This window comes from Bufo bufo, chromosome 3 (genome assembly GCF_905171765.1).
Source record: "Bufo bufo chromosome 3, aBufBuf1.1, whole genome shotgun sequence".
Taxonomy (NCBI): domain Eukaryota; kingdom Metazoa; phylum Chordata; class Amphibia; order Anura; family Bufonidae; genus Bufo; species Bufo bufo.
Window position 1 is genome coordinate 96028505 of NC_053391.1, and position 23103 is coordinate 96051607.

Consider the following 23103-nt stretch of genomic DNA (forward strand, 5'->3'; position numbering starts at 1 on the left):
GATGCTAAGCTGTGTCATTTGACTAGTACTCTGATATACCACTGACACAGAACATGAAGTAAATTAATTATCTATTAATTCCTATGAGACTGACATTGAGGCTCCCATAGGAATACAGAGAGAAACTGGCTTCCTGTCCACACATAAGATGTTGTGTTATTTGGAAAGTCTGGGTGCTGGTCACATGACACATCTGAGGATCAGAAGGGAGGGGATAACTCACAAATACAGACACTGCTAAGAAGATTACCTTCAGTACAGTTTACATCATGTACTTTTTTTTAACATGCCAGATAATAAAAAAAAATTGTGGGAGTGCTTGTTTAACTAAAATATACTGCACTAGGAAGCACCTCTGTATTGTTCTTTGTGTTTTGTAGGAAAGGAGAAGGGCTTGTATTTTATTAGGCTCAAACTATTTTAGTTTTTTTTTTGTTTTTATAGTTCCTATTCTGAGGAGGAGCCCCCAGATCAGGTCTCATTGTATTAAAGGTAGTGTTCCAGTGCAATGTATATTGGCAGCAGTGAGTACAGAACTGCTTAAAAACAGTTAGGCCTTTTGCACACGACCGTATGCCCTCCGAGACATACGGTCCGTGAGCGGGCCATATGTCCCGAAGCGGCATTGTTTGTGCGCACGGGAGCACACAGCATCATAGATTACAATGATGCTGTGCACGTCGGGCCAGCCGCTTGGCTATTGTCCTGCACTCATATGACCTTTCTAGTGCGGGACAATAGCCCCGCGGGCGGCCCGACGTGCACAGCATCATTGTAATCTATGATGCTGTGTGCTCCCGTACGCACAATCAATGGCGCTCTGGGACATATGGTCCGCTCACGGACCGTAAGTCTCGGAGGGCATATGCAAGAGGCCTTAATGATACTCCCCTCCACCAATCCTCTGCTGCCATTTCGACACTGCTTGAATCCCTTTTGCTTCCTATTGACGTATTGACGTGTGGGTCCCCATTGCAGCCAGTGATTGGCTCTGCAGGTATTTCCTGCATGTCGAGATCAGAGCAGGAAGTAGAGATTTCATTGCAAAAAGCTTTTAAAACCACTCAGTGCGATGAAGTACCTTTTTCTAAGTGAGTGCAAGCATAAGGCTACATGCACACGACCGTGCTGTTTTTTGCGGTCCGCAAAGAAACGGAAGCCGCTCGTGTGCCTTCCGCAATTTACGGAACGGGCGGCCCATTGTAGACATGCATATTCTTGCCCGCAAAACAGACAAGAATAGGAAATGCAATTTTTTTTTTTTTTTGCGGGACCACGGAACGGCGCAACGGATGCGGACAGCACACGGAATGCTTTTGCGGCCCCATTGAAGTGAATGAGTCCGCATCCGAGCCTCAAAAACGGCGGCTCGGATGCGGACCAAAACAACGGTCGTGTGCATGAGGCCTAAGGCATAGTTGAGGTTTACAGCATGATGAATTAGTGTGGGTGCCTCTCAGTGAAGAGTGTGAGGTTTTTGTGCTGGTGATGGCATATAGCATTGACACACCTCTCATATATGTAATAGTAACGTTGCAGTTACTAATAGTCAAGCAATTTGTATGCACAGAGGGGTCCGATATGTGGATTGGCTTTCCTGAAAGAGGAAGAAAACCCTTTAGTGGAACATATCAGAGGTAGCTACCATATAAGTCAATGTCTGACAGTGACTGGTGACAGATTTCTGACTGGGAGCTGCGCCCAGTAGCTAAGTGTTGCCTACGCTCTTGTTTGAAGAGAGTGATCCCAATAGGTAGGTCTTGAGTACTTTTTAGAGACAAAAAGGTGACTGGTGTAAGCCAACAATATGCTTATATGGATTCATTTTCTTCTGTGTATATCTAAGTAAGGAAATATTCTCTTTTGCAGTCACAGAGCAGCCTGGAAGGCCAGGTAGTCATGGTTATGTTCGTTCCCCCTCACCGTCAGTCCGTTCCCAGGAGAACATGATACAACAAAGACCAAGTATATTACACGGAGCTAATGGGAAAAGTGTCATTACGCCCTTAGACCCCTCTCAGCTAAGAATAATGTAAGTATTTCTCTGTAGCTTAAAAAAATAAATCCTAATTTGTGTTCATAGGGCTTTGAGTTTATATGTCTATCACAAATCCTTGTAGGCATTTGATAACCAAATTTAAGGATAGGGCACAGTGTCCAAAATTCACTTTAAATTGCTGTTCAGGGTGTCCTCACTTGTATTTCCCTATATTCCACCAGGCCTCTCAATCCCGGAGGTCCCTCTATCACCCAGGGAATTCCTGCCACCCGATACAGCACCGCTGCTGATGCATTAGCCGCCCTGGTAGATGCTGCAGCCTCTGCACCACAGATGGAGGTTAGCAAGCCAAAGGAAAGCAAGCATGAATCTTCCCGATCAGAGGAAAACATAGCTAGACGCGCAGCACTAGAGCAACAGCAGATTGAGTCAGAGCGTAGACTGGTACAGAGTCCCTACACATCGTCAAGTTTCTCAAGTAGCAAATCCCAGAGCCAGCAAGCTCCAGCTGTATATTCTGAAGCGGGAAAAGATAAGGCCGCACACACCAAATCACGGTATGTGGAGGAGTTACGAACGCGAGGAAAGACCACAATCACCGCAGCCAACTTTATTGATGTCATCATAACGCAGCAGATTGCCTCTGACAAAGATGGCCGTGAGCGGAGTTCACAGAGCTCCGATTCCTCCAGTAGCAGTAAGTGTATTTTTTTTATTTATTTTTTTAAACCTGTATATATATTTTTTTTTATTCATTATTGTTAACTTAGTAGGAAAACTGCAATACTGCATTTTATGAATAATGTACACAGAGTGAGTGACGAGATCTTGAATGCCTGTGACTTTCAGTGTCTTCCCATCGCTATGAGCCTCCCAGGGACACGATTGAAGTTATAAGCCCAGCAAGTTCCCCAGTACAGGTGCAGGAAAAAGAAACATACCCCCAGGAAGTCCCAAAAACAAGCCAAGCAGAAAGTAAGTATCCAGTGCTTTTCTAGATAGAACATTATAAGAACGCACAAACTTCTAAATATTTGACACTGTTTTTTTTCTGCCTGATTCAGCTGAAAGTAGCCGACAGTACGAAGCACAAGCAAATCGGTACAGACAACAACAGGAATCTCCCTCTCCCCAGCAACAAGTGCCCACGCACGTGCCCCAAACCCATCGGCTGATTACCCTAGCCGATCATATATGTGTACGTTTTGTTAATTAGAATTTTGCATTCATTTGAAATGGACAAATAAACTGTGTTTGTTACAGTTTGATTATGTTGAAAAGCAGATATCACAATTATTTAGATTCAAACGTTATTCCCTTCTCTGCTATTCATGGCCGAAAATGGAATAACCTAACTAAGTATCGGTCGGGACTAGGCGGTGTTACAGAGGTGGACAAGCGAACTGCACTCCGTGATTCCCACAGCAGTGGATGGCAGTTACGGAGACAGTGCACCACATTGAGATACACTGTAACTCCCAAGTTATGAGAAACAACTTCGCTAACTGTGCTATTCTGTTTGCGTAGCTCTCATTCACTGCCTATGAAAGTTGCAGAAACAGTACAGTGAAGCTGTCTCCATTTTTCTGTAACTAAGGCCACCCCAAGTCCCCTCCCTGGTGCTTATTTAGGGTATTCCAATCTCAAGCATGAAAGCCTGAGATGGGAATAACCCTTTGATTGATTGCAATAATTTTCTTAGCTTTTAGGGAACATTATTTAAATAATGTGTCTCCCGTTAACAAGTTTCTAAACTTTTTTTTTTTTTTTTTTTTTAGCACATTATAACTCAAGACTTTGCTAGGAACCAACCTACCAGCCAGGCGTCTCAGCAGCCCCCTACATCTACATTCCAGAGCACTGCCCCATCATCTGCACCTGTCCGATCGAAGTCCTCCAACAGGTTCAGCCCTGAGTCCCAGGCACAGCCTGTACACCACCAGCGGCCTTCTTCTAGGGTTTCTCCTGAAAACATGCCTGACAAGCCCAGAGGAAGGTAAGGCGATGCATGGGGATTTTTTTTCTATCTTTGAATAGAAGTGCAGATTTAGTGGAATGTATACATGATGAGCAAAAACTCAGAAGTATATAAAGTTGGATAACTTGCTCCAAGCTAAAACATAAAAAGATCAACAATGTGAATTTAGCAGGTTACACTAAGGAGTAGGTTTTTGTAGGAAAAGATGCATTTACTTTGTTTGATCTGCAACATCCGGTGCTGTGTGTTTACAACAGGCCTGGAAAGTCTCCAGACAGAGGGCACATCAGTGAGCCATATGAGCCTATATCGCCTCCACAGGCCCCTATTATGCATGCAAAGCAGGACAACATGATGCTGCTGCCACAGAGACCAGATCCTGCTGAACAAAGGTATAAGTAATAAGCCATCTTTTGCAAAAAAGCAACAACTCCTGGAAAGTCTGACTTTTAGGGCAAGTTCAGACTTTCCACACAGCAAATTTACAACAAATTACACATGCATGCTCATTCTGTTGCGGTAGTGCCATGGATATAATGGCATGCCTATTTTGCTGGGAAATTGTTAATGGATGTGCAGCTAGATCAAAGGAAAAATATTTCTGGACTTAAAGGAGTTATCCAACTCTTTGTATCCTCTGGATAGGTCATCAGTGTCTGATCGGTGGGGGTCTGACACCTTGGACCCCCTGCGATTAGTAGTTTGAGAAGACCCCGGCGCTGCTGTGAGTTCAGTGCATATTCTATGAATAGATATTTAGATCAGTTGATATATAAATCTCCTTTAAGTTGTCTACATCAAGCTTCTCCCCCCCCCCCCCCCCCCCCCCAGCTCCGAAAAATATTCATTCCTTTTGTTATGTCTTCTCACATTTTTCTTAGGAATGACTCCCGTTCACCAGGAAATATGAATTATCTCCCTTCCTTCTTTACCAAGTTGGAAAATACGTCTCCTATGGTGATGTTCAAGAAACAGGAGATTTCTCGTAAGTTAAACTCTTCTGGTGGCGGTGACTCTGACATGGGTAAGTGGGACCAAACTCTTCTTTCGTGATCTGTTTCTAACCTTAATTGCAGTGGTAACAATGAAACATAATGCATACAATGGCAATTCATTTAATAATTCTCCTCAATTCTGAACAGTCTTCATTTTCTACTAATGAAAAACCTTCTGATACTTCCACATTTAATGGTCTGTTGTGGTAATGTTGATCTTTATGCAGAATACCTAAAATCCTATAGAGAACTTGCAATCCGTAGTGTGCCTCAGCTTTGTAGGCTGGCTGCTTCCAGTTCAGGAATTCATTTAGAAAATACGTACTGCGATAAACACCCAAAACTGCAGTGGAAACCAATGTATGCAAATATGGTCTAGGTTCCGCTGGATTGTACTTCCTGAGAGCTTTCACTGTGTATAGTGTAAATGTAGCTTGATATTCTTGGCAGGTGGTTTCAACATAAACTAATATTTAAAATCATCCATTTGAATTTACTTGTGAATATACTGGATAAATTCTGTATCTCAAATGCATTTGAAAAATTCATTTTGACAGATGGCATTCAGTTCTTTATGTATCAGTTGTTAAAGGGGCAGTCCCTAGTAATAAAGTTATCCCCCATCCACAGGATAGGGGATAACTAATAACTGAGGGTCTGACTGCTGGGACCCCGTTTGAACATGAGAACAGGGGCGTCTGATGGAGCAGTAGGCGAGCATGCACCCTTCCACTCCATTTTCTATGGGCGTACTGGAAAATGTCTCTGACAGTCCAATAGAGAATGAATGGGGTGGCAGGGTGCATGCTGAGGCGGCCACCCCTATCCAGATAGGGGCATGGTACCTCCATTCTTGGGGTCGGCAGGGGGCCCAACAGTCAGACCCTCTACGATGAGATAGTTATCCCCTATCCTGTGGATAGGGCTAACTTTATTACTTGGCACAACCACATTAGGGTACTTTCACACTAGCGTTTTTCTTTTCCGGCATAGCATTCCATCACAGGGGCTCTATACCGGAAAAGAACTGGTCAGGCATATCCCCATGCATTCTAAATGGAGAGCAATCTGTTCAGGATGCATCAGGATGTCTTCAGTTCAGTCATTTTGACTGATTAAGCAAAAGATAAAACCGCAGCATGCTACGGTTTTATCTCCGGTGAAAAAAAAACTGAAGACTAGCCTGAATGCCAGCATTTTTCCCCATAGGAATATATTAGTGCCGGATCAGACATTCAAAATACCGGAATGCCAGACCCGGTAAAAATGTGAAAAAAGATACAAGACTGGTCCGCATGACAAGCGGAGAGACGGATCCGTTCTTGCAATGCATTTGTGAGACGGATCCGCATCTGGTTGCTTCTCTCAAAAGCTCTTAGCAACATCCAGATCGGCGGATCCGGCAGGCAGTTCCAACGACGGAACTGCTTGCCGGATCACATTGCCGCAAGTGTGAAAGTAGCCTTAAATAGTTGTAAATCTGGCACTGCCCATATACTGTAGCACATGGACTCCACAGTAATGCCACTTGCTTAATCTCAGTACTGGCACATAGTAGTGCCCATACTCCCCCCATTAATGCTCACCCTACAGCATTGGGGATAGTCATATAGTAGCCTTTGACAAGGTGCCCGTTTTTTACTCCCAGTAATTTGCAGACTTGGGTTTACTGGGTTGATGTATGCTATTTGAACCCCAACTGAGTTTGTGAAGGAGTATAGAACAGGAGCTTTCATCGTAGTGTCCCTTCTCAACGTATTGCTAATTTATATTAAGAAAGAGAATTTTACCTCCATTATTGTACTTCATATTTAATCCTACTTTTTCTGTCTGCCTCAAGCAAGAATTGTTAACGGTCACTATTGATAGCTGAATTTATCTGTTGCAGCCGCTGCTCAACCAGGAACCGAGATCTTTAACTTGCCAGCAGTCACTACCTCGGGTAAGGGCTTGGATCTGGTGTGATGGATGTTTACCAGTTGTAGGGTTAGCTCAGTGCTCATTATGTTCGTGTTAGTAATATAATATAATTGACTACAGCGCAGGGAGAATTGTTCCCAGACAACCATATGTGTTCTGTGGTCTGTAAATTGCGGATCCGCAAAACACGGATATCGGCCGTATGTGTTCCCCATTTTGTGTAACGCACATGACCAGCTCTCTGATAGAAATGCCTGTTTTTGGACAAGAATAGGACATGCTTGATCTTTTTTGCAACGGCAGCGGAATGGAAGTACAGATGTGGACAGCACACAGTATGCTCTCCGCATCTTTTGCGGCCCTCAGTTGAAATGAATGGGTCTACATCTGTTCTGCAGAATTGCGGAACGAATGCAGAGGCATAAATACGGTCTTGTGAATGAGCCCTAACAGACAGGTAGTAAATCACTGGTTGATTGCAGAGTGAAGGCACTGATGTACTTTTGTTCTTTTTGCAGGAGCCATCAGCTCTCGGGGTCATTCCTTTGGTGATCCTGCCAGTAATCTCGGTCTCGAGGACATTATTCGTAAAGCTTTAATGGGCAGTTTTGATGAAAAGTCTGATGACCACGGTGTCCTAATGGGCATAGCACAAGGCAACACTTCAGCTTCTTCAAACAGCGATTCCCGGAGAGAAGAAGCAAATCCGTCACCAAATTCAGGTTGGTATTAGAAATCGCCACAGGACCTTGTGTTCTTGTGAGAATGTAGCGGGTACGATGGAATACTCGATACAGGTTTACATTCAGACTTTCCTTTCTTAATCCCTTCCATTAGTCTTGTGTGTTTGTAGCGATATAAAACCAAACATTGCCATTGGAACCTCACACATCTAGCACTATATAGCACCATGGAACCAAGGTGCTTTCCTTGCTGTTCCCCCGCAGGTAAAATATGGAGGTCATCATTCCATTCACTTTTTTGAAAGGGCCCACTATTTTGTGATTTGCAGGGTTGACCTGCACCAGTAACACACTCTTCCATCAGCCCTTTCAGAATACCTTATATACAAAGTTCTCCATGTTACAGGCGGAGGAATCATCAAGCAAAAACTGATAAGCAAATCTGGTAGCCGCAAAATGAAGTCACCCATTTCTGGCAGCCAGGCATGCTTGGGGGCTGAAAGGCCCTCTTCTGTCTCCTCCGTTCACTCAGAAGGAGACTACAGACAGGCCCCTGCATGGGCCTGGGAAGACCGACCTTCTTCCACAGGTGAGAGCAAGCACATGAGCTTTACGAGCCCATCATATACTGTGTACTAGTGAAATTTTAAGAAGCTTGGGGCAACAATTTGCATTCCATTATTGGACTGATTTAATAAAAATACTCTAGTTTTGCCATTTGTCATATTTAGAGTTGTTGCGATACCAAATTTTTGATTCGGTTTCGATACCATAAAAAAGTATTGCGATACTCGATACCATTCGATACAACGCGAAAAAATAAACAAAAAAAGCCACATGCATTTCACATTTAAAAAAATGGCGAATCGCGTAGTTTTTATAAATTTTTTATGTTCCGGCGTTCACCGCGTACATTTTTAATATATTTTAACCCCTTAGGGACACAGCCTTATTTCACCTTAAGGACCAGGCCATTTTTTGCAAATCTGACCAGTGTCACTTTAAGTGGTGATAACTTTAAAACGCTTTTACTTATCCAGGCCATTCTGAGATAGTTTTTTCATCAGATATTGTACTTAATGACACTGGTAAAATGAAGTAAAAAAATTACCTAATTTACCCAAAATTTTTAAAAATTTGCAAATTTCAAAGTTTCAGTTTCTCTACTTCTGTAATACATAGTAATACCCCCAAAAATTGTGATGACTTTACATTCCCCATATGTCTACTTCATGTTTGAATTATTTTGGGAATGATATTTTATTTTTTGGGGATGTTACAATGCTTAGAAGTTTAGAAGCAAATCTTGAAATTTTTCTGAAATTTACAAAAACCCAATTTCTCAGACTTTTATCCATTGGGGGACACAGACCATGGGTATAGCTTAGAGGTATTAGTAGGAGGGACACTATGCGAATACAAAACAGCTCCTCCTCCTCGGGCTACTATCCCCGACTCCACCGGGAGGAACTCAGTCTTTGCTTAGTGTCTGGTGAAGGAGATTGACACTTTTTTGATTCGTTTCCCTTTTGTTATTTTTCTTCTAGATGGGGACACAGGTCGGCATGGCGCCTTCCTGGTCCCCCATGGAGTGCCTGCCGCCGTCTGTGGGACGTTGCCAGGCTGCCTCCATTATCCCCCCAAGAAGACAAGTGGATCCGGGCTCGACCTGTTAGCTCCGGCATCCCACCAGCTCCTGGGTCACCTGCTGCCACCCTCCACCAGAGCACTGCACTCCTGGGCAAGGAGTCAGAAGTCTGAAGAGGTGCATCCCTGCTGGTCCTGGAGTCGAGGGAGAAGATCTGCAGGAGCAGATAAGTATGAAGCTGCATCCTCTGTGCCTCCTGCTCCTGGACAGAATCAGCCTTCTCCCCCTTCTCTTGCCCAGTCCAGTCGTCTGGTCAATGCGGAGTCTGCGGCTCCCGCTTGGGCATCTGCCATGTCCTGTGCGGCCGCTGATTTGGACCTGTTCGCCAAGGCAGCCATGTCTTTTATGGAACGTACGGCCGTTTCCAATCCTGCGGCGCCAACCACTCCGTCCCCTCACAGTGGTTCCCGCAGAGGACGCCTGACTACTAATAGGCAGCGTGAGCGACAGCATCCCTCCTCGGATGACTCCACTTCTACCCCTCGGCTAGAAGCTTGCTCAGACTCCTCTCCCCCCCCCCCCCCCTTCCCCTAGGGAGCGCAGGTCCTAAGGGGAATTGTCTGGCTCGGACGAGGTCACGGAGAGGGATCTTCCGCCAAAGCTCTCCACCATGGTGGCTGATCTAGTAGCGGCTGTCCGTGACACCTTTAATCTCCAAGGGGATTCTCCTCCTTCCACTAGGAGAGAGTTCGCCCTTTTTCCTCCCAAAAAAACGGAGGCTGCTCTATTTCCGGTCCATGAGGACGGCTCGGACGAGCCATGTCCTTTTTGGATTATAGGGCATTTGCAAATCCTGTGACGCCAACCACCTCTCGGTGGGGAGCGTGAGCGGCAGTATCCCTCCTCGGATGACTCAGTCGCTCCCCCCTCCCCCCCCCCCCCCCCCCCCCCCCTCTCGCCCAGAGGCGCGTTCGGACGACTCTCCCCTCCCCCTTAGGGAGCGCAAGTCTGAAGGGGAATTGTCCGGCTCTGACCAGGTCATGGAGCCGGACCCCCTCGCCTAAGCTCTCCACTATGTGGATGAATTAGTGGCGACTGTCCGAGACACCTTTATTCTCCAGGGAGATTCTCCTCCTTCCACGGGTCAGGATTTCCCCCTTTTCTCCGTCCAGGAAGCGGAGACTACCGCGTTCCCGGTCCATGAGGGATTTTTCGCGGTCATATCCAGGGCCTGGGGCCGTCCTAATAAGGTTCTCGACCACCAAGCGCATGAATACACTTTCTCCTTTCCCTGCTGACAGCAAGGAGAGGTGTCTCCTCCCCCTAAGGTGGATCCCCCGGTGGCCGGACTAGCCAGTTATACGGCCCTCCCTGTCTTAGACAGTTCCTCTTTGCAGGACGCTGTAGACAGGCGCATAGACTCTCCTTCCAGGTCCATTTTTCACTGGCAGGCTGCGACCTACCTTTGACTCAGCAGGGGTGGCCAGTGCTCTCTCGGTGTGGTTACAGCGCCACCACCAAGAACTGGCGGAACTAGATGCGTCTACTGACACACTGGATTTGGTTCTCCAGATGTCTCAGGCTTCTAGGCTTCTTTGCGAAGCTTCTGGGGCATTGTATCCCTCTTTGCCTGCATGTTAGCCATCTCTGTCATTCAGCGCAGAGAGGTCTGATTAAAGGTGTGGGTCGTCAACGCATCCACCAAGCGTTCCCTCGCTAATCTCCCCCTTGGGGTTTTCAGACCTTATGGGGATCAGCTAGACGAGTTCATCTCTGCATGCCTTTTGCCTTTTCTCGTCTGGAAGGCCGTCACCTGCTTCCTCCACTGGAGGTATCAGGTCGTCCGCAATAAGGCCCGCCTTCAAACCAGCCTTCCTGGCACTAGGCGCCCAGTCAACCCGTCCTGCTGCTACTAAGCCTATCTACATGTCCCGATCGCGGAATCCCACCAACGATTCCTGCGCTTCGCCATTGGGGGTCGACATTGTCAGTTTGTCACCCTTCCTTCGGGTTAGCGACCTCCCCTCGGGTCCTTACCAAGGTCCTGAACCGCTTATGGCGCTTCTTCGTACCAGAGACATTCCTTTGCTGGGACGATATCCTGATAAAGGCCCCCTCTCTACCGCAGGCCGAGGACAGCGTCCGGATCACTGTTCAGACTCTGGAACAGTTCGGCTGGCTGATAAATCTCCCAAACTCCTGCCTCTTCCCGTCCCAGAAGCTCTCCTTCCTGGGTGTGATTTTGGACACCTCGGCCGCCAGAGTATTCCTGCCAGCCTTCAAGTCCTCCCAGATCCGGGGGCAGTGTCGCATATGTTGCGCTCCTCGTGCCTCTCCATACGGGAATGCATGCGGGTCCTGGGTCTTATGGTAGTCTCTTTCGAGGCTGTTCCAGATGCCCAGTTTTCACACTCCCTGTGGCAACAGGAGATACTTTCCCTCTGGGACGAGACCTCTCGGGGTCTGGACGATTGCATCTGCTTGTCTCAGTGGGTTCGGGCAGCTCTCCCTTGGTGGCTGTCCCCGATGAACTGAGGTTGGGGAGATCTTTTCTCCCATTCTCCTGGACGATCATCACCACCGATGCCAGCCTCCTGGGTTGGGGCAGCGTTCTCCAGTCTCGCACAGTTCAGGGGGTTTGGTCGGCGGCGGAATCTCGCCTTCCGATCAACATTCTGGAGCTGAGGGCGATTTTTTCCACACCCTCTCCCATTGGACTTCTCTCCTTGCGGGCCTCCCGATAAGGATCCAATCGGACAGTGCCTCGACTGTGGTCTACATCAACCATCAGGGTGGGATGGTGGTGCAGGAGGTGACGAGAATTCTGACGTGGGCGGAGTTGCACGTTCCGGTGTCGTCAGCAGTTTACATTCCAGGAGGGGGCAACTGGACAGCGGACTTTCTAGGCCGCATCAAGGTGGATCCAGGCATGTGGTCTCTGAATCCAGATGTATTCGAAGAAATCTGCCACAGATGGAGCCGTCCGGATGTGAACTTGATGGAGTCTAGGCTCAACAACAAGCTCCCGGTGTTCCTGACTCGCTCCCGGGATCCGAAGGCGTACGGGGTGGATGCGCTGGTGTCTCCAACTCTCCATGGCAGGACTTCAGTCTCCTCTATGTCTTCCCTCCGCTCTTTCTACTACATACGCAAGATCGGGGCGGAAGGGATTCCGACCGTTCTCATCGCCCCAAAGTGGCCTCGCCGCGTGTGGTTCTCAGAGGTGGCTCGAATGTGGCGGAAGCCCCATGGCCTCTTCCCGACAGAAGGGATCTACTGTCTCAGGGCCCGCTCTTCCACCGGAATTTACGGCCTCTTCGTTTAGCGGCGTGGCTGTTGGACCCGCCATCCTGATGTAGAGGGGGTTCTCGGATTCAGTGATTAGAACCACGATTAGTGCGAGGAAGCCGGCTTCCTCCAGGATTTACTATCGTACCTGGAAGGCCTTCCTGACTTTTTGTGAGACCTCGGGGTTCCCTCCCCTTCGTTTTTCCATCCCGGCGGTGCTGTCGTTTTCTTCAGTCCGGGCTTGAGATGGGACTGTTGAGTTCCCTGAAAGGTCAGGTTTCGGAGCTGGCCGTCTTCTTTCAGAAGTCCCTTGCTCTTATGGGTCCTGGGGTGGCACTTTCGATTCCCCCGTATGTTCCCCCCTTGCCTCCTTGGGATCCTAAATTGGTCCTGCGCGCTCTGCAGATGGCCCCCCTTTGAGAGAGGTCTCCCTGACTTTTCTCACCTGGAAGGTGGTCTTCCTTGTGGTCATAACTTCCATCAGACAGGTGTCGGAGCTGACTGCTCTTCCGGCCAGGAGCCTTTTTTCTGTTTTTTCTCCAGGACGAGGTTGTGCTCCGTCCGGTTCCCTTCTTTTTGCCCAAGGTGGTCTCTCCATTCCACCTTAACGGGGATCTTGTTCTGCCCTCCTTTTGCCCTTCCCCGGCGAACCACATGAACGCGCTCTACATTCCCTGGATGTCGTACGGGCCCTGAAGTGTATCTCGCGGCTTCCGCTTCCGTCCGCCGTTCGGATTCAAGGTCTCTGTGGCGCGATGGATCCGCTCGGCTATTTCCGCAGGTTATCGCGCTCGTGGTAGGGTTCCCTCAGCTCGGATTACCGCTCACTCCGCTAGGGCAGTGGGGGCTTCCTGGGCAAGGCGCAATCGTACCTCTGCGTCTCAGCTGTGTAAGACGGCCACCTGGTCGTCCTTACATGCCTTTACGAAGTTCTATCAGTCGTATTCACTGGCTTCGGCTGATGCTGTCTTTGGCCGCAGGATTTTGCAGGCTGTGGTTCCTGTTTAACCGTTGGACGTTCCTCCTGGCGGTGCTGTGACTTTTTTTCCCACCCCATGGACTGCTTTAGGACGTCCCCTGGTCTGTGCCCCCCAATGGATAAAAGTACGATAAAAGGAGATTTTTTCTGAAACTCACCTGTAAAATCTTTTTCTCGACTTTTCCATAGGGGGACACAGCTCCCACCCATTCTGCCTGTTGCAGGAGGGGTCTTCAGTTCAGTTTCTGTTTGTGGTTGGACCTTAAGGCTTGGTCCGATGGTTCCATGATTTTTCTTGCTCCTTCTCCTACTGCTTGTGCAACACCTGAGTTCCTCCTGGTGGAGACAAGGGGTATAGCCCTAGGAGGAGGAGCTCTTTTGTATTTGCATACTGTCCCTCCTACTAATACCTCTAAGCTATACCCATGGTCTGTGTCCCCCAATGGAAAAGTCGAGAAAAAGATTTTACAGGTGAATTTCACAAAAAATCTCCTTTTTTAGGGACCACTACAGGTCTGAAGTCACTTTGCGAGGCTTACATAATAGAAACCACCCAAAAATGACCCCATTCTAGAAACTACACCCCTCAAAGTATTCAAAACTGATTTTACAAACTTTGTTAACCCTTTAGGTGTTGCACAAGATTTAATGGAAAATAGAGATACAATTTCAAAATTTCACTTTTTTGGCAGATTTTCCATTTTAATATTTTTTTCCAGTTACAAAGCAAGGGTTAACAGCCAAACAAAACTCATTATTTATGGCCCTGATTCTGTAGTTTACAGAAATACCCCATATGTGGTCGTAAACAGCTGTATCGGCACACGGCAGGGCGCAGAAGGAAAGGAATGCCGTACGGTTTTTGGAAGGCAGATTTTGCTGGACTGGTTTTTTTGACACCATGTCCCATTTGAAGCCCCCCTGATGCACCCCTAGAGTAGAAACTCCAAAAAAGTGACCCCATTTTAGAAACTACGGGATAGGGTGGCAGTTTTGTTGGTACTAGTTTAGGGTACATATGATTTTTGGTTGCTCTATATTACACTTTTTGTGCGGCAAGGTAACAAGAAATAGCTTTTTTGGCACCGTTTTTTTTTTTTTTTGTTATTTACAACATTAATCTGACAGGTTAGATCATGTGGTAATTTTATAGTGCAGGTTGTCACGGACGTGGCGATACCTAATATGTATACAATTTTTTTCATTTATGTAAGTTTTACACAATGATTTTATTTTTAAACCAAAAAAAATGTGCCATAGTTTTTTCAGTCTTTGTGTGATTATTTTAAGTAGGGTCTCATTGCGGGATGAGATGACGGTTTGATTGGCACTATTTTGGGGTTCATATGACTTTTTGATCGCTTGCTATTACACCTTTTGTGATGTAAGATGACAAAAAATGGCTTTCTTTACACCGTTTTTACTTGAATTTTTTTTACGGTGGTTACCTGACGGGTTAGGTCATGTGATATTTTTATAGAGCCGGTCGATACGGACGTGGCGATACCTAATATGTATACTTTTTTAATTTTTTTATTTGTTTTACACAATGATTTCATTTTTGAAACAAAAAAAATCATGTTTTAGTGTTTCCATAGTCTAAGAGCCATAGTTTTTTCAGTTTTTGGGCAATTATCTTGGGTGGTAGGGTATGATTTTTGCGGGATGAGATGACTGTTTGATTGGCACTATTTTGGCGTACATGCCACTTTTTTGATCACTTTTATTACCTTTTTTGGGAAGTAAGGTGGGCAAAATTTCAATTTCATCATAGTTTTTTATTTTTATGGCGTTCACCGTTCGGGTAAAGTAACATGACAGTTTTATAGATCAGGTCGTTACGGACGCTCCGATACCAAACGTGTAGGGAATTTTATTTTTTTCATTTTTAATCAGTGATAAATGTGTTTTTGATTTTTTTACTTTTTAACTTTTTTTTTTACCCAGACCCACTTGGTTCTTGAAGATCCAGTGGGTCTGATGTCTGTATAATACAGTACAGTACACTATATAGTGTTTTGTACTGTATTTTACTTACACTGTCTGAACAGATCTATGCCTTTAGCACAGATCTGTTCAGCACCATAGACAGCAGGATGCCTGAGAAGGCGTCCTGTTGCCATGGGAACCTTCCCAGTCTGCTCAGTTGTGGCCACAACTGCGCAGACGGGGAAGGGTAAGGAGGGGGCTGCAAAGGCACAGCAGCCCCCCCCCCCCCCCCCCCCCCCCGATGGTAGAGAGAGGGAGCTCTCGACTGTTAACCTCGGCTCTTCCATACCGCAGTCCGTACGGACTGCGCTATGGAAAGGGTTAAACGGCTGACATCGCATCACAGATGTTAGCCGTTTATACCAGGGTGTCAGCAATGTGCTGACACCCTGGTATACCCACTGGCCACCAACGATTATTCAAGGGGAGGCGGGGGATCGCGATCCCGCCTGCCGCACCGCCCGCCTCCCGCACCGCCCACAACCCCCCCCCTGCACCTCCCGCCGCCATCAAATCATTCGGGTGCAAGGGGGGTGAAACATATATATATTTTAGGCATATTCAAGTTTCTGATCCCTGCGGTCAGAAACTGCAGAAAGCACAGCAAACCGCAGGTCTGAATTGACCTGCGCATTTAGCCGATTTGAGCAGGCACCTTGTTCCGATCACCGCTGGCCGGGCGGCAATGATCGGAACAACACATGACGTACCGGTACGTCATGTGTCATTAAGGACTCGGGAAACATGCCGTACCGATACGTCATGTGTCCTTAAGGGGTTAATAGTTTTGACTTTTCTGACGTGGCGATATGTGATATGTTTATTTATACATTTTATATGTGAAATTGGGAAAGGGGGTGATTCATACTAATATTTTGGTGGGTTTTTTAAACTTTTTTTTATTTATTTTTTTACACTTTTTATTTAATAACTATTTCCCCCCTTAGGGGCTATAACCTGGGATTTTTTTTCATCCCTTGTCCTATTCACCCTGATAGAGCTCTATCAGGTTGAATAGGTCTTCACACTGTCACTGCTGCTCTGTGTTCTGTGCACACAGCATCAGGGATGTTACCATGGCAGCCAGGGCTTCAGTAGCATCCAGGCTGCCATGGTAACCGATCGGATCCCCAGGATTACACTGCTGGGGCTCCGATCAGAAGCTGCCACTGCACCACCAATGAGGGGGAGGGGAGAGGACCCTGTGGCCACTGCCACCAATGATTTTAATACTGGGGGGTGGGTGGAAGGGGCACTTGTGCCATCAATGATTTTAATTGGGGGGGGGGGGGGGGCGCACTGCGCAACCAATGATAATTACCCCTTAATACAGGAGGCGGGTACTGGCAGATCAGCGGCAGTTAACCCCTCAGGTGCTGCACCTGAGGGGTTAACTGCCGCTGATCGCAGCTCCCTGTCAGGGGCAGTGTGCCAGCAATGCGATTCTGCTGCCGGCACCCGCCTCCTGTATTATGTGTTAAAGTCTGGACCCATACAGTAGACTTTAAGTATTAGGCTACACAGAGCGGCGCCCAGAGATGTCCCAGCACTTACTATTATTCCTGGGTGCCGCTCCGTTCGCCCGCTGTGCCCCATTACGGTCTCCTCTCCTGCTCCATATGCTAATTACTATCGGAGCAATGGGGAGGAGACATCAGCTTCTCTAGTGGGCGTTCCTTCTCCCTGCGCTGTCCAATCGCAGCGCAGGGAGAAGGAACGCCCACTAGAGAAGCTGATGTCTCCTCCCCATTGCTCCGATAGTAATTAGCATATGGAGCAGGAGAGGAGACCGTAATCGGGCACAGCGGGCGAACGGAGTGGCGTCCAGGAATAATAGTGCTGGGACATCTCTGAGCGCCGCTATGTGTGGTTTTAGTCCTTTCATTGGTGGCGCAGTGTGCCCGCCCCTCCTCCGCCCCTTTCTCCGTTCATTGGTGGCAGCGGCACAGGGGGGGGGGGGGAGAGACTGCTTCCTTCTCCCCTGTGCTGCTGAGGGAACATAAGCACGCTGACAGCAGCGCGCTCATGTTCTGTGATATTAGACTGCGCTTCTGCGCAGGCCAGTATCGAAAAAATGGAAATCCCGGTATTGTATCGATACCGGGACAAAAGTATCGATTGGGTATCGAAATTTCGATACCCGCAACAACCCTAGTCATATTTAAGATTCATATTCTTATAGTAAAACAATGGCAATTACACAATAATAATCTTGAACTATAGCGCCAGCATATTGTGCAGCATTGTACAATCAGAGAGTACTGGTATAAACAAAATCAGAGTAACATACATGGTAGCAGACTAATCCAGTATTAAAACTATAGTAGTGAGGACCCTGTTCGCAGGAGCATACAATCTGAGTTAAAACAGGTGGGACAAGTGGTAGCACTGCTTGTTTTGTACAAAGGTCCTTCAATCTTAAAGAGGACCTGTCGCTGCTCCTGACATGCCTGTTTTAATAGCTACTTGCATTCCCCTTTTGATAACCATTCTGGGACATCTATTCTTATGTCTGTATGTTGTGCCATTCCTTTATTTCTGCTAGAAGTTATGAATGAATTGCTAGCAATCTGCAGTAAGGGTACAGAGGGGAGGTAACCAGTTAGAGGTGTGTACCTGCACAGTCTCACTTTATCCAGTCAGTGCTTCCATTCTCAAACTGTGCAGTTACACACCCCCAACTGCTTACCTCCCCTCTGTACCCTTACTGCAGACTGCTAGCAATTCATTCATAACTTCTAGTAGAAATAATAAAGGAATGGAGCAACATGGAGTGCTAGGAAAATATGCTCTAGAATTGTTATAAGAGAGGGAATGCAAGTAGCTATTAAAACAGGCATGTCGGGAGCGGTGACAGGTCCTCTTTAACTAAATCAAGGAGTACATATAAAGCTGCATGAGCCTTTAGCTGGTGTCGGTAGTGCTTTTCAGTGCATGGGGTGTGGACGAAGTGATTAGGTTTAGAGGAATATTGTGGGGGGTGAATTGGAGAAGAGATGTGGTGATAGGCCACCTTTTAAAAAGATGTGTTTTAGGTAGCATCTAAAACTGTGGATGTTGGGAATTGATGTAATTGTTTAGGGTGGGGCATTCTAGAGAACTGAACGGAGTGAGAGGTTCGGATTGTGTATGTAGATTGTAAGCCCTCACGGGCAGGGCCCTCTCTCCTTCTGTACCAGTTTGTAACTCGTCTTGTTCATGCTTAGTGCAATTGTCTGTATTATGTATGTGCACCCCTTATCATATGTACGGCGCTATGGAATGAATGGCGCTTTAATAAAAGATAATAATAATTGTGGGTGTTAGTCGTAAATCCTTGGCAGATCAGAGAGCACAGGTAGGGTGGTAGGTAGAGATTAGTGAGGAGATATAGGGGGTGAAGCATTGTGGAGAACTTTGTGGGTGACAGTGAGAAGTTTAAACTGAATCCTATACTGTATGGGCAACCAGTGCAATGACTGGCACAGGGCAGAGGCAGTTGGACAGACAGATGATTCTGGCTGCTGTATACAGGATAGATTGGACACTAATCAAGAGTTACAGTAATCAAAATGAAAATAAATTGGAGCAACAATGGGAGTTATTGCTTTTTTACAGTAAGAAAAGGGTAGATACTGGAGATGTTTGAGTTGCAGGTGGCATGCCATGAGTGGGCAAGTAATAGAATATTAGGGCTTAACCCTTTCAGGCCCGGAGGTTTTTCTTGTATTTGTGTTTTTTTGTTTTTGTTTTTTACGTTTTTGTTTTGCGCTCCCTGCCTTTCCAGAGCCATAACTTTTTGTTTTGTTTGTCTGTTCACATAGCCATATGAGGGCTTGTTTTTTGCGGGACAAGTTGTACTTTCCAACGTCACTATTTAATATTGCATAGGATGTAGTGAGAAGCGGAAAAAAAAATCCTAATGGGGTGAAATTGCAAAAAAAAAGCAATTCCACCACAGTTTTACGGGTTTTTAATTTGATGTGCGATAAAACTGACCGATTGCTTTTATTCTACAGGTCAGTACGAATCCGGCGATGCCTTATATGTATAATTTTTCTTGCGTTTTGATAGTGATAAAAAAAATCTAAAAGTGGGGAAAAATCTTTTTTTTTTTTTTGTTTGTTTTTTTTTTGTCGCCATATTTTGACCCCTATAACTTTTGTGTAATTATGTGTACGGAACTGTATGGGGGCACATTTTTTGCGGGGCGATCTGAAGTTTTCATTGATACCATTCTGGAGTGTGTATGACTTTTAGATCCCTTTTTATGAAATTTTTTTGTAGAAAATGAAGCGACCAAAAACCGGTAAATCGGCCATTTGGACGTTTTTTCCTGTTTGCTGTATGGGGAATATTTTTTTATACTATGGGCGTTTTCGCACATCGCAACACCCATGATGTGTATTTTTATTTTGGGGGGGGGGAAGGGGGGTGAATTTGAATAATAAAAAAAAAAATTTATATATTTTTTTTACACTTTTTTTTTTTTATAGTTCCCATAGGGAACTATAACATGCAATCATTAGATTGCTATTATCGTAGACTCAATGCACTTGCATTGGAATCTATAATGATTTCACTACTTTCCTATGGAGCCCTATTACAGGCAAGGGCTCCATAGAAAATATTATGCAGCAGCGTCCTGTCATTCATAAAAACGGGCTGCTGCATACACGCTCCGGCTCCTCCGATCACCACACAGGGGAGCCGGAGCACAACCAAAAGCTTTCTGTTTTTATCGCGCTCAGATGCCATGGTCAGGATTGACACTGCATCTGAGGGGTTAAATGTCCGCGATCGGGTTAAAGGGGTTTTCCGAGATTTTCTTTCTGATGAACTATCCTCGGGATAGGTCATCCATCTGATTGGTGGGGGTCTGACACCTGGGATCCCTGCCAATCAGCTGGTTGAAAAGGCAGCAGCGCCCCTGTGTGTCAACTAGGTCGAGTGATGACACAATCATGTGTCAAGAGCAGCTCAGCCCCTTTCAAGTGAATGGAGCTGAACTGCCATTTATGCTTGAAATTGGCCGGATCACCACCGGACCTTATTGCAGTCAATGGGGATCCGGTGGTGAAGTATAGGATCTGGCAGGCTGTAGATGTGAACGAATCCTTAGTAGATGGAGAAAACACAAGAAGTTGACTTATTGAAATATTTAGTTTCAGAGAGAAGATATGATGTTGGAGAACAGCGTTCAATCACTGGTATTTTGAATTAGTGCAGGGGTGATGTCATGGGATGTGGGCCAGGGACTGAGCCATGAGGATCCCCAACAGTGAGAGCAAGAGGAAAAGTAGAATCGCATATAATGTGTCATTCATTGCATTTTACCATTCTGTGTGCAAGTGTCCTATATTTCTAACGTGACCAGCATTTTACGCCATTCAGAAGTCCCATCCGGTCTGTGCAAAAAAATGTTTTAGTTTTGTTTTTGTGTCTGTTACATCCTGGTTGTTACTTTATGTAGCATTTAAAGGGGGTATTCCGGTTAGATTAAACTATCCACAGGACAGCCACTCTGTTCATTTCCGGAGGACTGCAGCGATTACGCTTTAAACTGTGATCGCTGAGGCCTGTGATTGGCCAAAGCAGTCACAGGACCAAGCCACTTCCTTCCAGTGGGACCACGGACTGCTGAGTTGTTTTTGTGTTGTACAGGGGAGGACCCCAAGGGTTGTCCACTCCAAGGCCTGACAACCTCTTTAATCTCTTCATCACATCTTCTGTATATGTGCTGCAAATTTTAGCATTTTAAAGATCATGCCCGCTCCAGAGCAGAGCAGGCACCATAGCCGCTAGTTTTCTGCTGTTTCACAGAGCAGACATCCGGGGCTAATGCCTGCGATCAGCAATAACGCAGATCGCAGCCATTTAGCCCCTCAGATGCTGCAGTCTGTTGTGACCATGGCATCTGAGGCTGCGCTCCTGGGGCCTAAACAGCTTGCCCGACCTAAGATCGAGGAAGCCATTCGTTGGGGTTGATAGGCTGGAGCCTGGTGGAGGCTACTAATCCTATCACATATATATTATCAAACAGGTTTATTCTCATGGACACCTGTAGGTGGCAGTGCTCCTTAAGAATATACTGAATTTACCATACACTACTGTATTAAATCACAGTGTATGGGAGAAGCGATCTAAAGATCACATGTTTAGGTCCCAAAGAGTTGCTTAAAGTAAATAAGCAATTGAAAAGTGTGAACAAGGCAGGCGCCCATGTATTACTTCTAGAAGGAATAGACATACGGTACCTCCATAAAATTAATGGTGAGCGGCCAGCTTGCCATTTCCGTCAGTTGTGCCTTGATTTTACAGACTTGTCAAGCCGTGAAAAAAAAGTTTTGGCTGCAAAGATGTCGCAAAACAAAGTAACTGGTTCAGAGGTATGTGTCAGTATATGGCTGACAGAAGGCTGATTTTGTTTTTGTGTTTTCTTCAGGGTCCACGCAGTTCCCGTACAACCCACTGACTATGGGAATTCTAAACAGTACTCCTCCATCATCCATGGCATGCGCACCCTCCTCCATGACACAGAGTTCTGCACACCAGCAGAGCAGAATATGGGATCGTGAACCAGCACCTCTTCTCTCATCACAGTACGAGACCCTGTCGGACAGCGATGACTGAGGCGTTTTAAACCATATTATGGCTATGGCAAGGTCTCTGACAGGCTTCAAGACTTTTCCTAAGGAAAGCCACAGACTGAGAAGCACGGGGCCATCCTCCTCATGAAATCCTAGAGCCGTGTAAAAATTATATATATAAATGGATATCAGCCTGCTTTATCCAGGCCTGCTAGTAGCCGAATGTAATTTGTAAAGACCTAATGTTCCACATTAGTATGTAAAGAAGTTTTAAGGAAAAAAAAAATGTGGATGATTGGACAATTACCGATTTACAGCTATTTGTAAAGAAAACATAACGTCTTTAAATCATTTTGTACATATTTGCAGTGGTTTATTATTATTTCCTTTGCTCTAGTATGGTGTATGTATGTTTAAATCCATTCCTCGGCACTTGAGGGACTCTTATATATATTATATATTTTTTATTTTTACTTTTTTTCCCCCCTTTCTGTGATTACACCTGAACTTCCTAGAAGGCAGATTGCCAGCCCCAAGTCTATTAACTGTCCTGCACCTTAAACGACTGACCTGTGTCACATGTAATGGCCATCACACTGGCTTTGTGCTATGAGAGCAGAAGAAGTTGGTAATTTTTATTTAACAGAGACGAAGAAGAAGAAATATGAAGAAAACGACATCGGTGAACCCTGATCCTTTTTTTTTTTTTTTTTTTTTTTTTTTTTTTTTAACTCATGATGAATTTGAGTCGTTCTGAAACACACTTTTTCATTGTTTAATAAGGAAAAATAAAAAAATTTTTACAACTATTTCTTTTATCTGCCCTACCATTTGAGCAAAGCTTTTCTGCACTAGCAATGACCATTGCAAATTTGTGTCTGTGAATTTTCAGGTTGTTTTTATCCTTTGTAGAAACATATTCCCACAAGGAAACGAGTAGATTTAGGTGTATAGGCCGATGTCACCACCAGTCTCCAGGCTGACAGGTTGGTGCAGTAGAAGATTTTTATTTTTTTTCTTCCCTTCTCTCTTTACCGCTTTCATTTAATTCTATACATGAATTGTAATAAAAATGTTTTTGCGCAAAACAAAATTTCTGTTCATTGTGGTTTTTA

At 45.8% G+C, this 23103-nt stretch overlaps 1 protein-coding gene across 9 annotated transcripts in view; it reads left to right on the forward strand.

Moving 5' to 3' along the window:
* The window catches only part of NCOR1 (nuclear receptor corepressor 1), a 206427-nt gene extending 183657 nt beyond the window's left edge, over positions 1-22770 (forward strand). For 5 of the 9 annotated variants that reach the window (XM_040423364.1, XM_040423366.1, XM_040423367.1 and 2 more), the window contains 11 exons: positions 1870-2032; positions 2221-2696; positions 2849-2974; positions 3064-3197; positions 3778-3995; positions 4235-4369; positions 4859-5001; positions 6861-6914; positions 7411-7614; positions 7982-8164; positions 21844-22031. In XM_040423364.1, the coding sequence (XP_040279298.1) occupies positions 1870-2032; positions 2221-2696; positions 2849-2974; positions 3064-3197; positions 3778-3995; positions 4235-4369; positions 4859-5001; positions 6861-6914; positions 7411-7614; positions 7982-8164; positions 21844-22031 (2024 nt within the window). Of the gene's footprint in view, positions 1-1869; positions 2033-2220; positions 2697-2848; positions 2975-3063; positions 3198-3777; positions 3996-4234; positions 4370-4858; positions 5002-6860; positions 6915-7410; positions 7615-7981; positions 8165-21843 lie in introns of all 9 variants that reach the window. The other 4 variants (XM_040423363.1, XM_040423365.1, XM_040423371.1 and 1 more) reach the window with 4 other exon arrangements.
* The last annotated feature ends 333 nt before the right edge of the window (positions 22771-23103 follow it).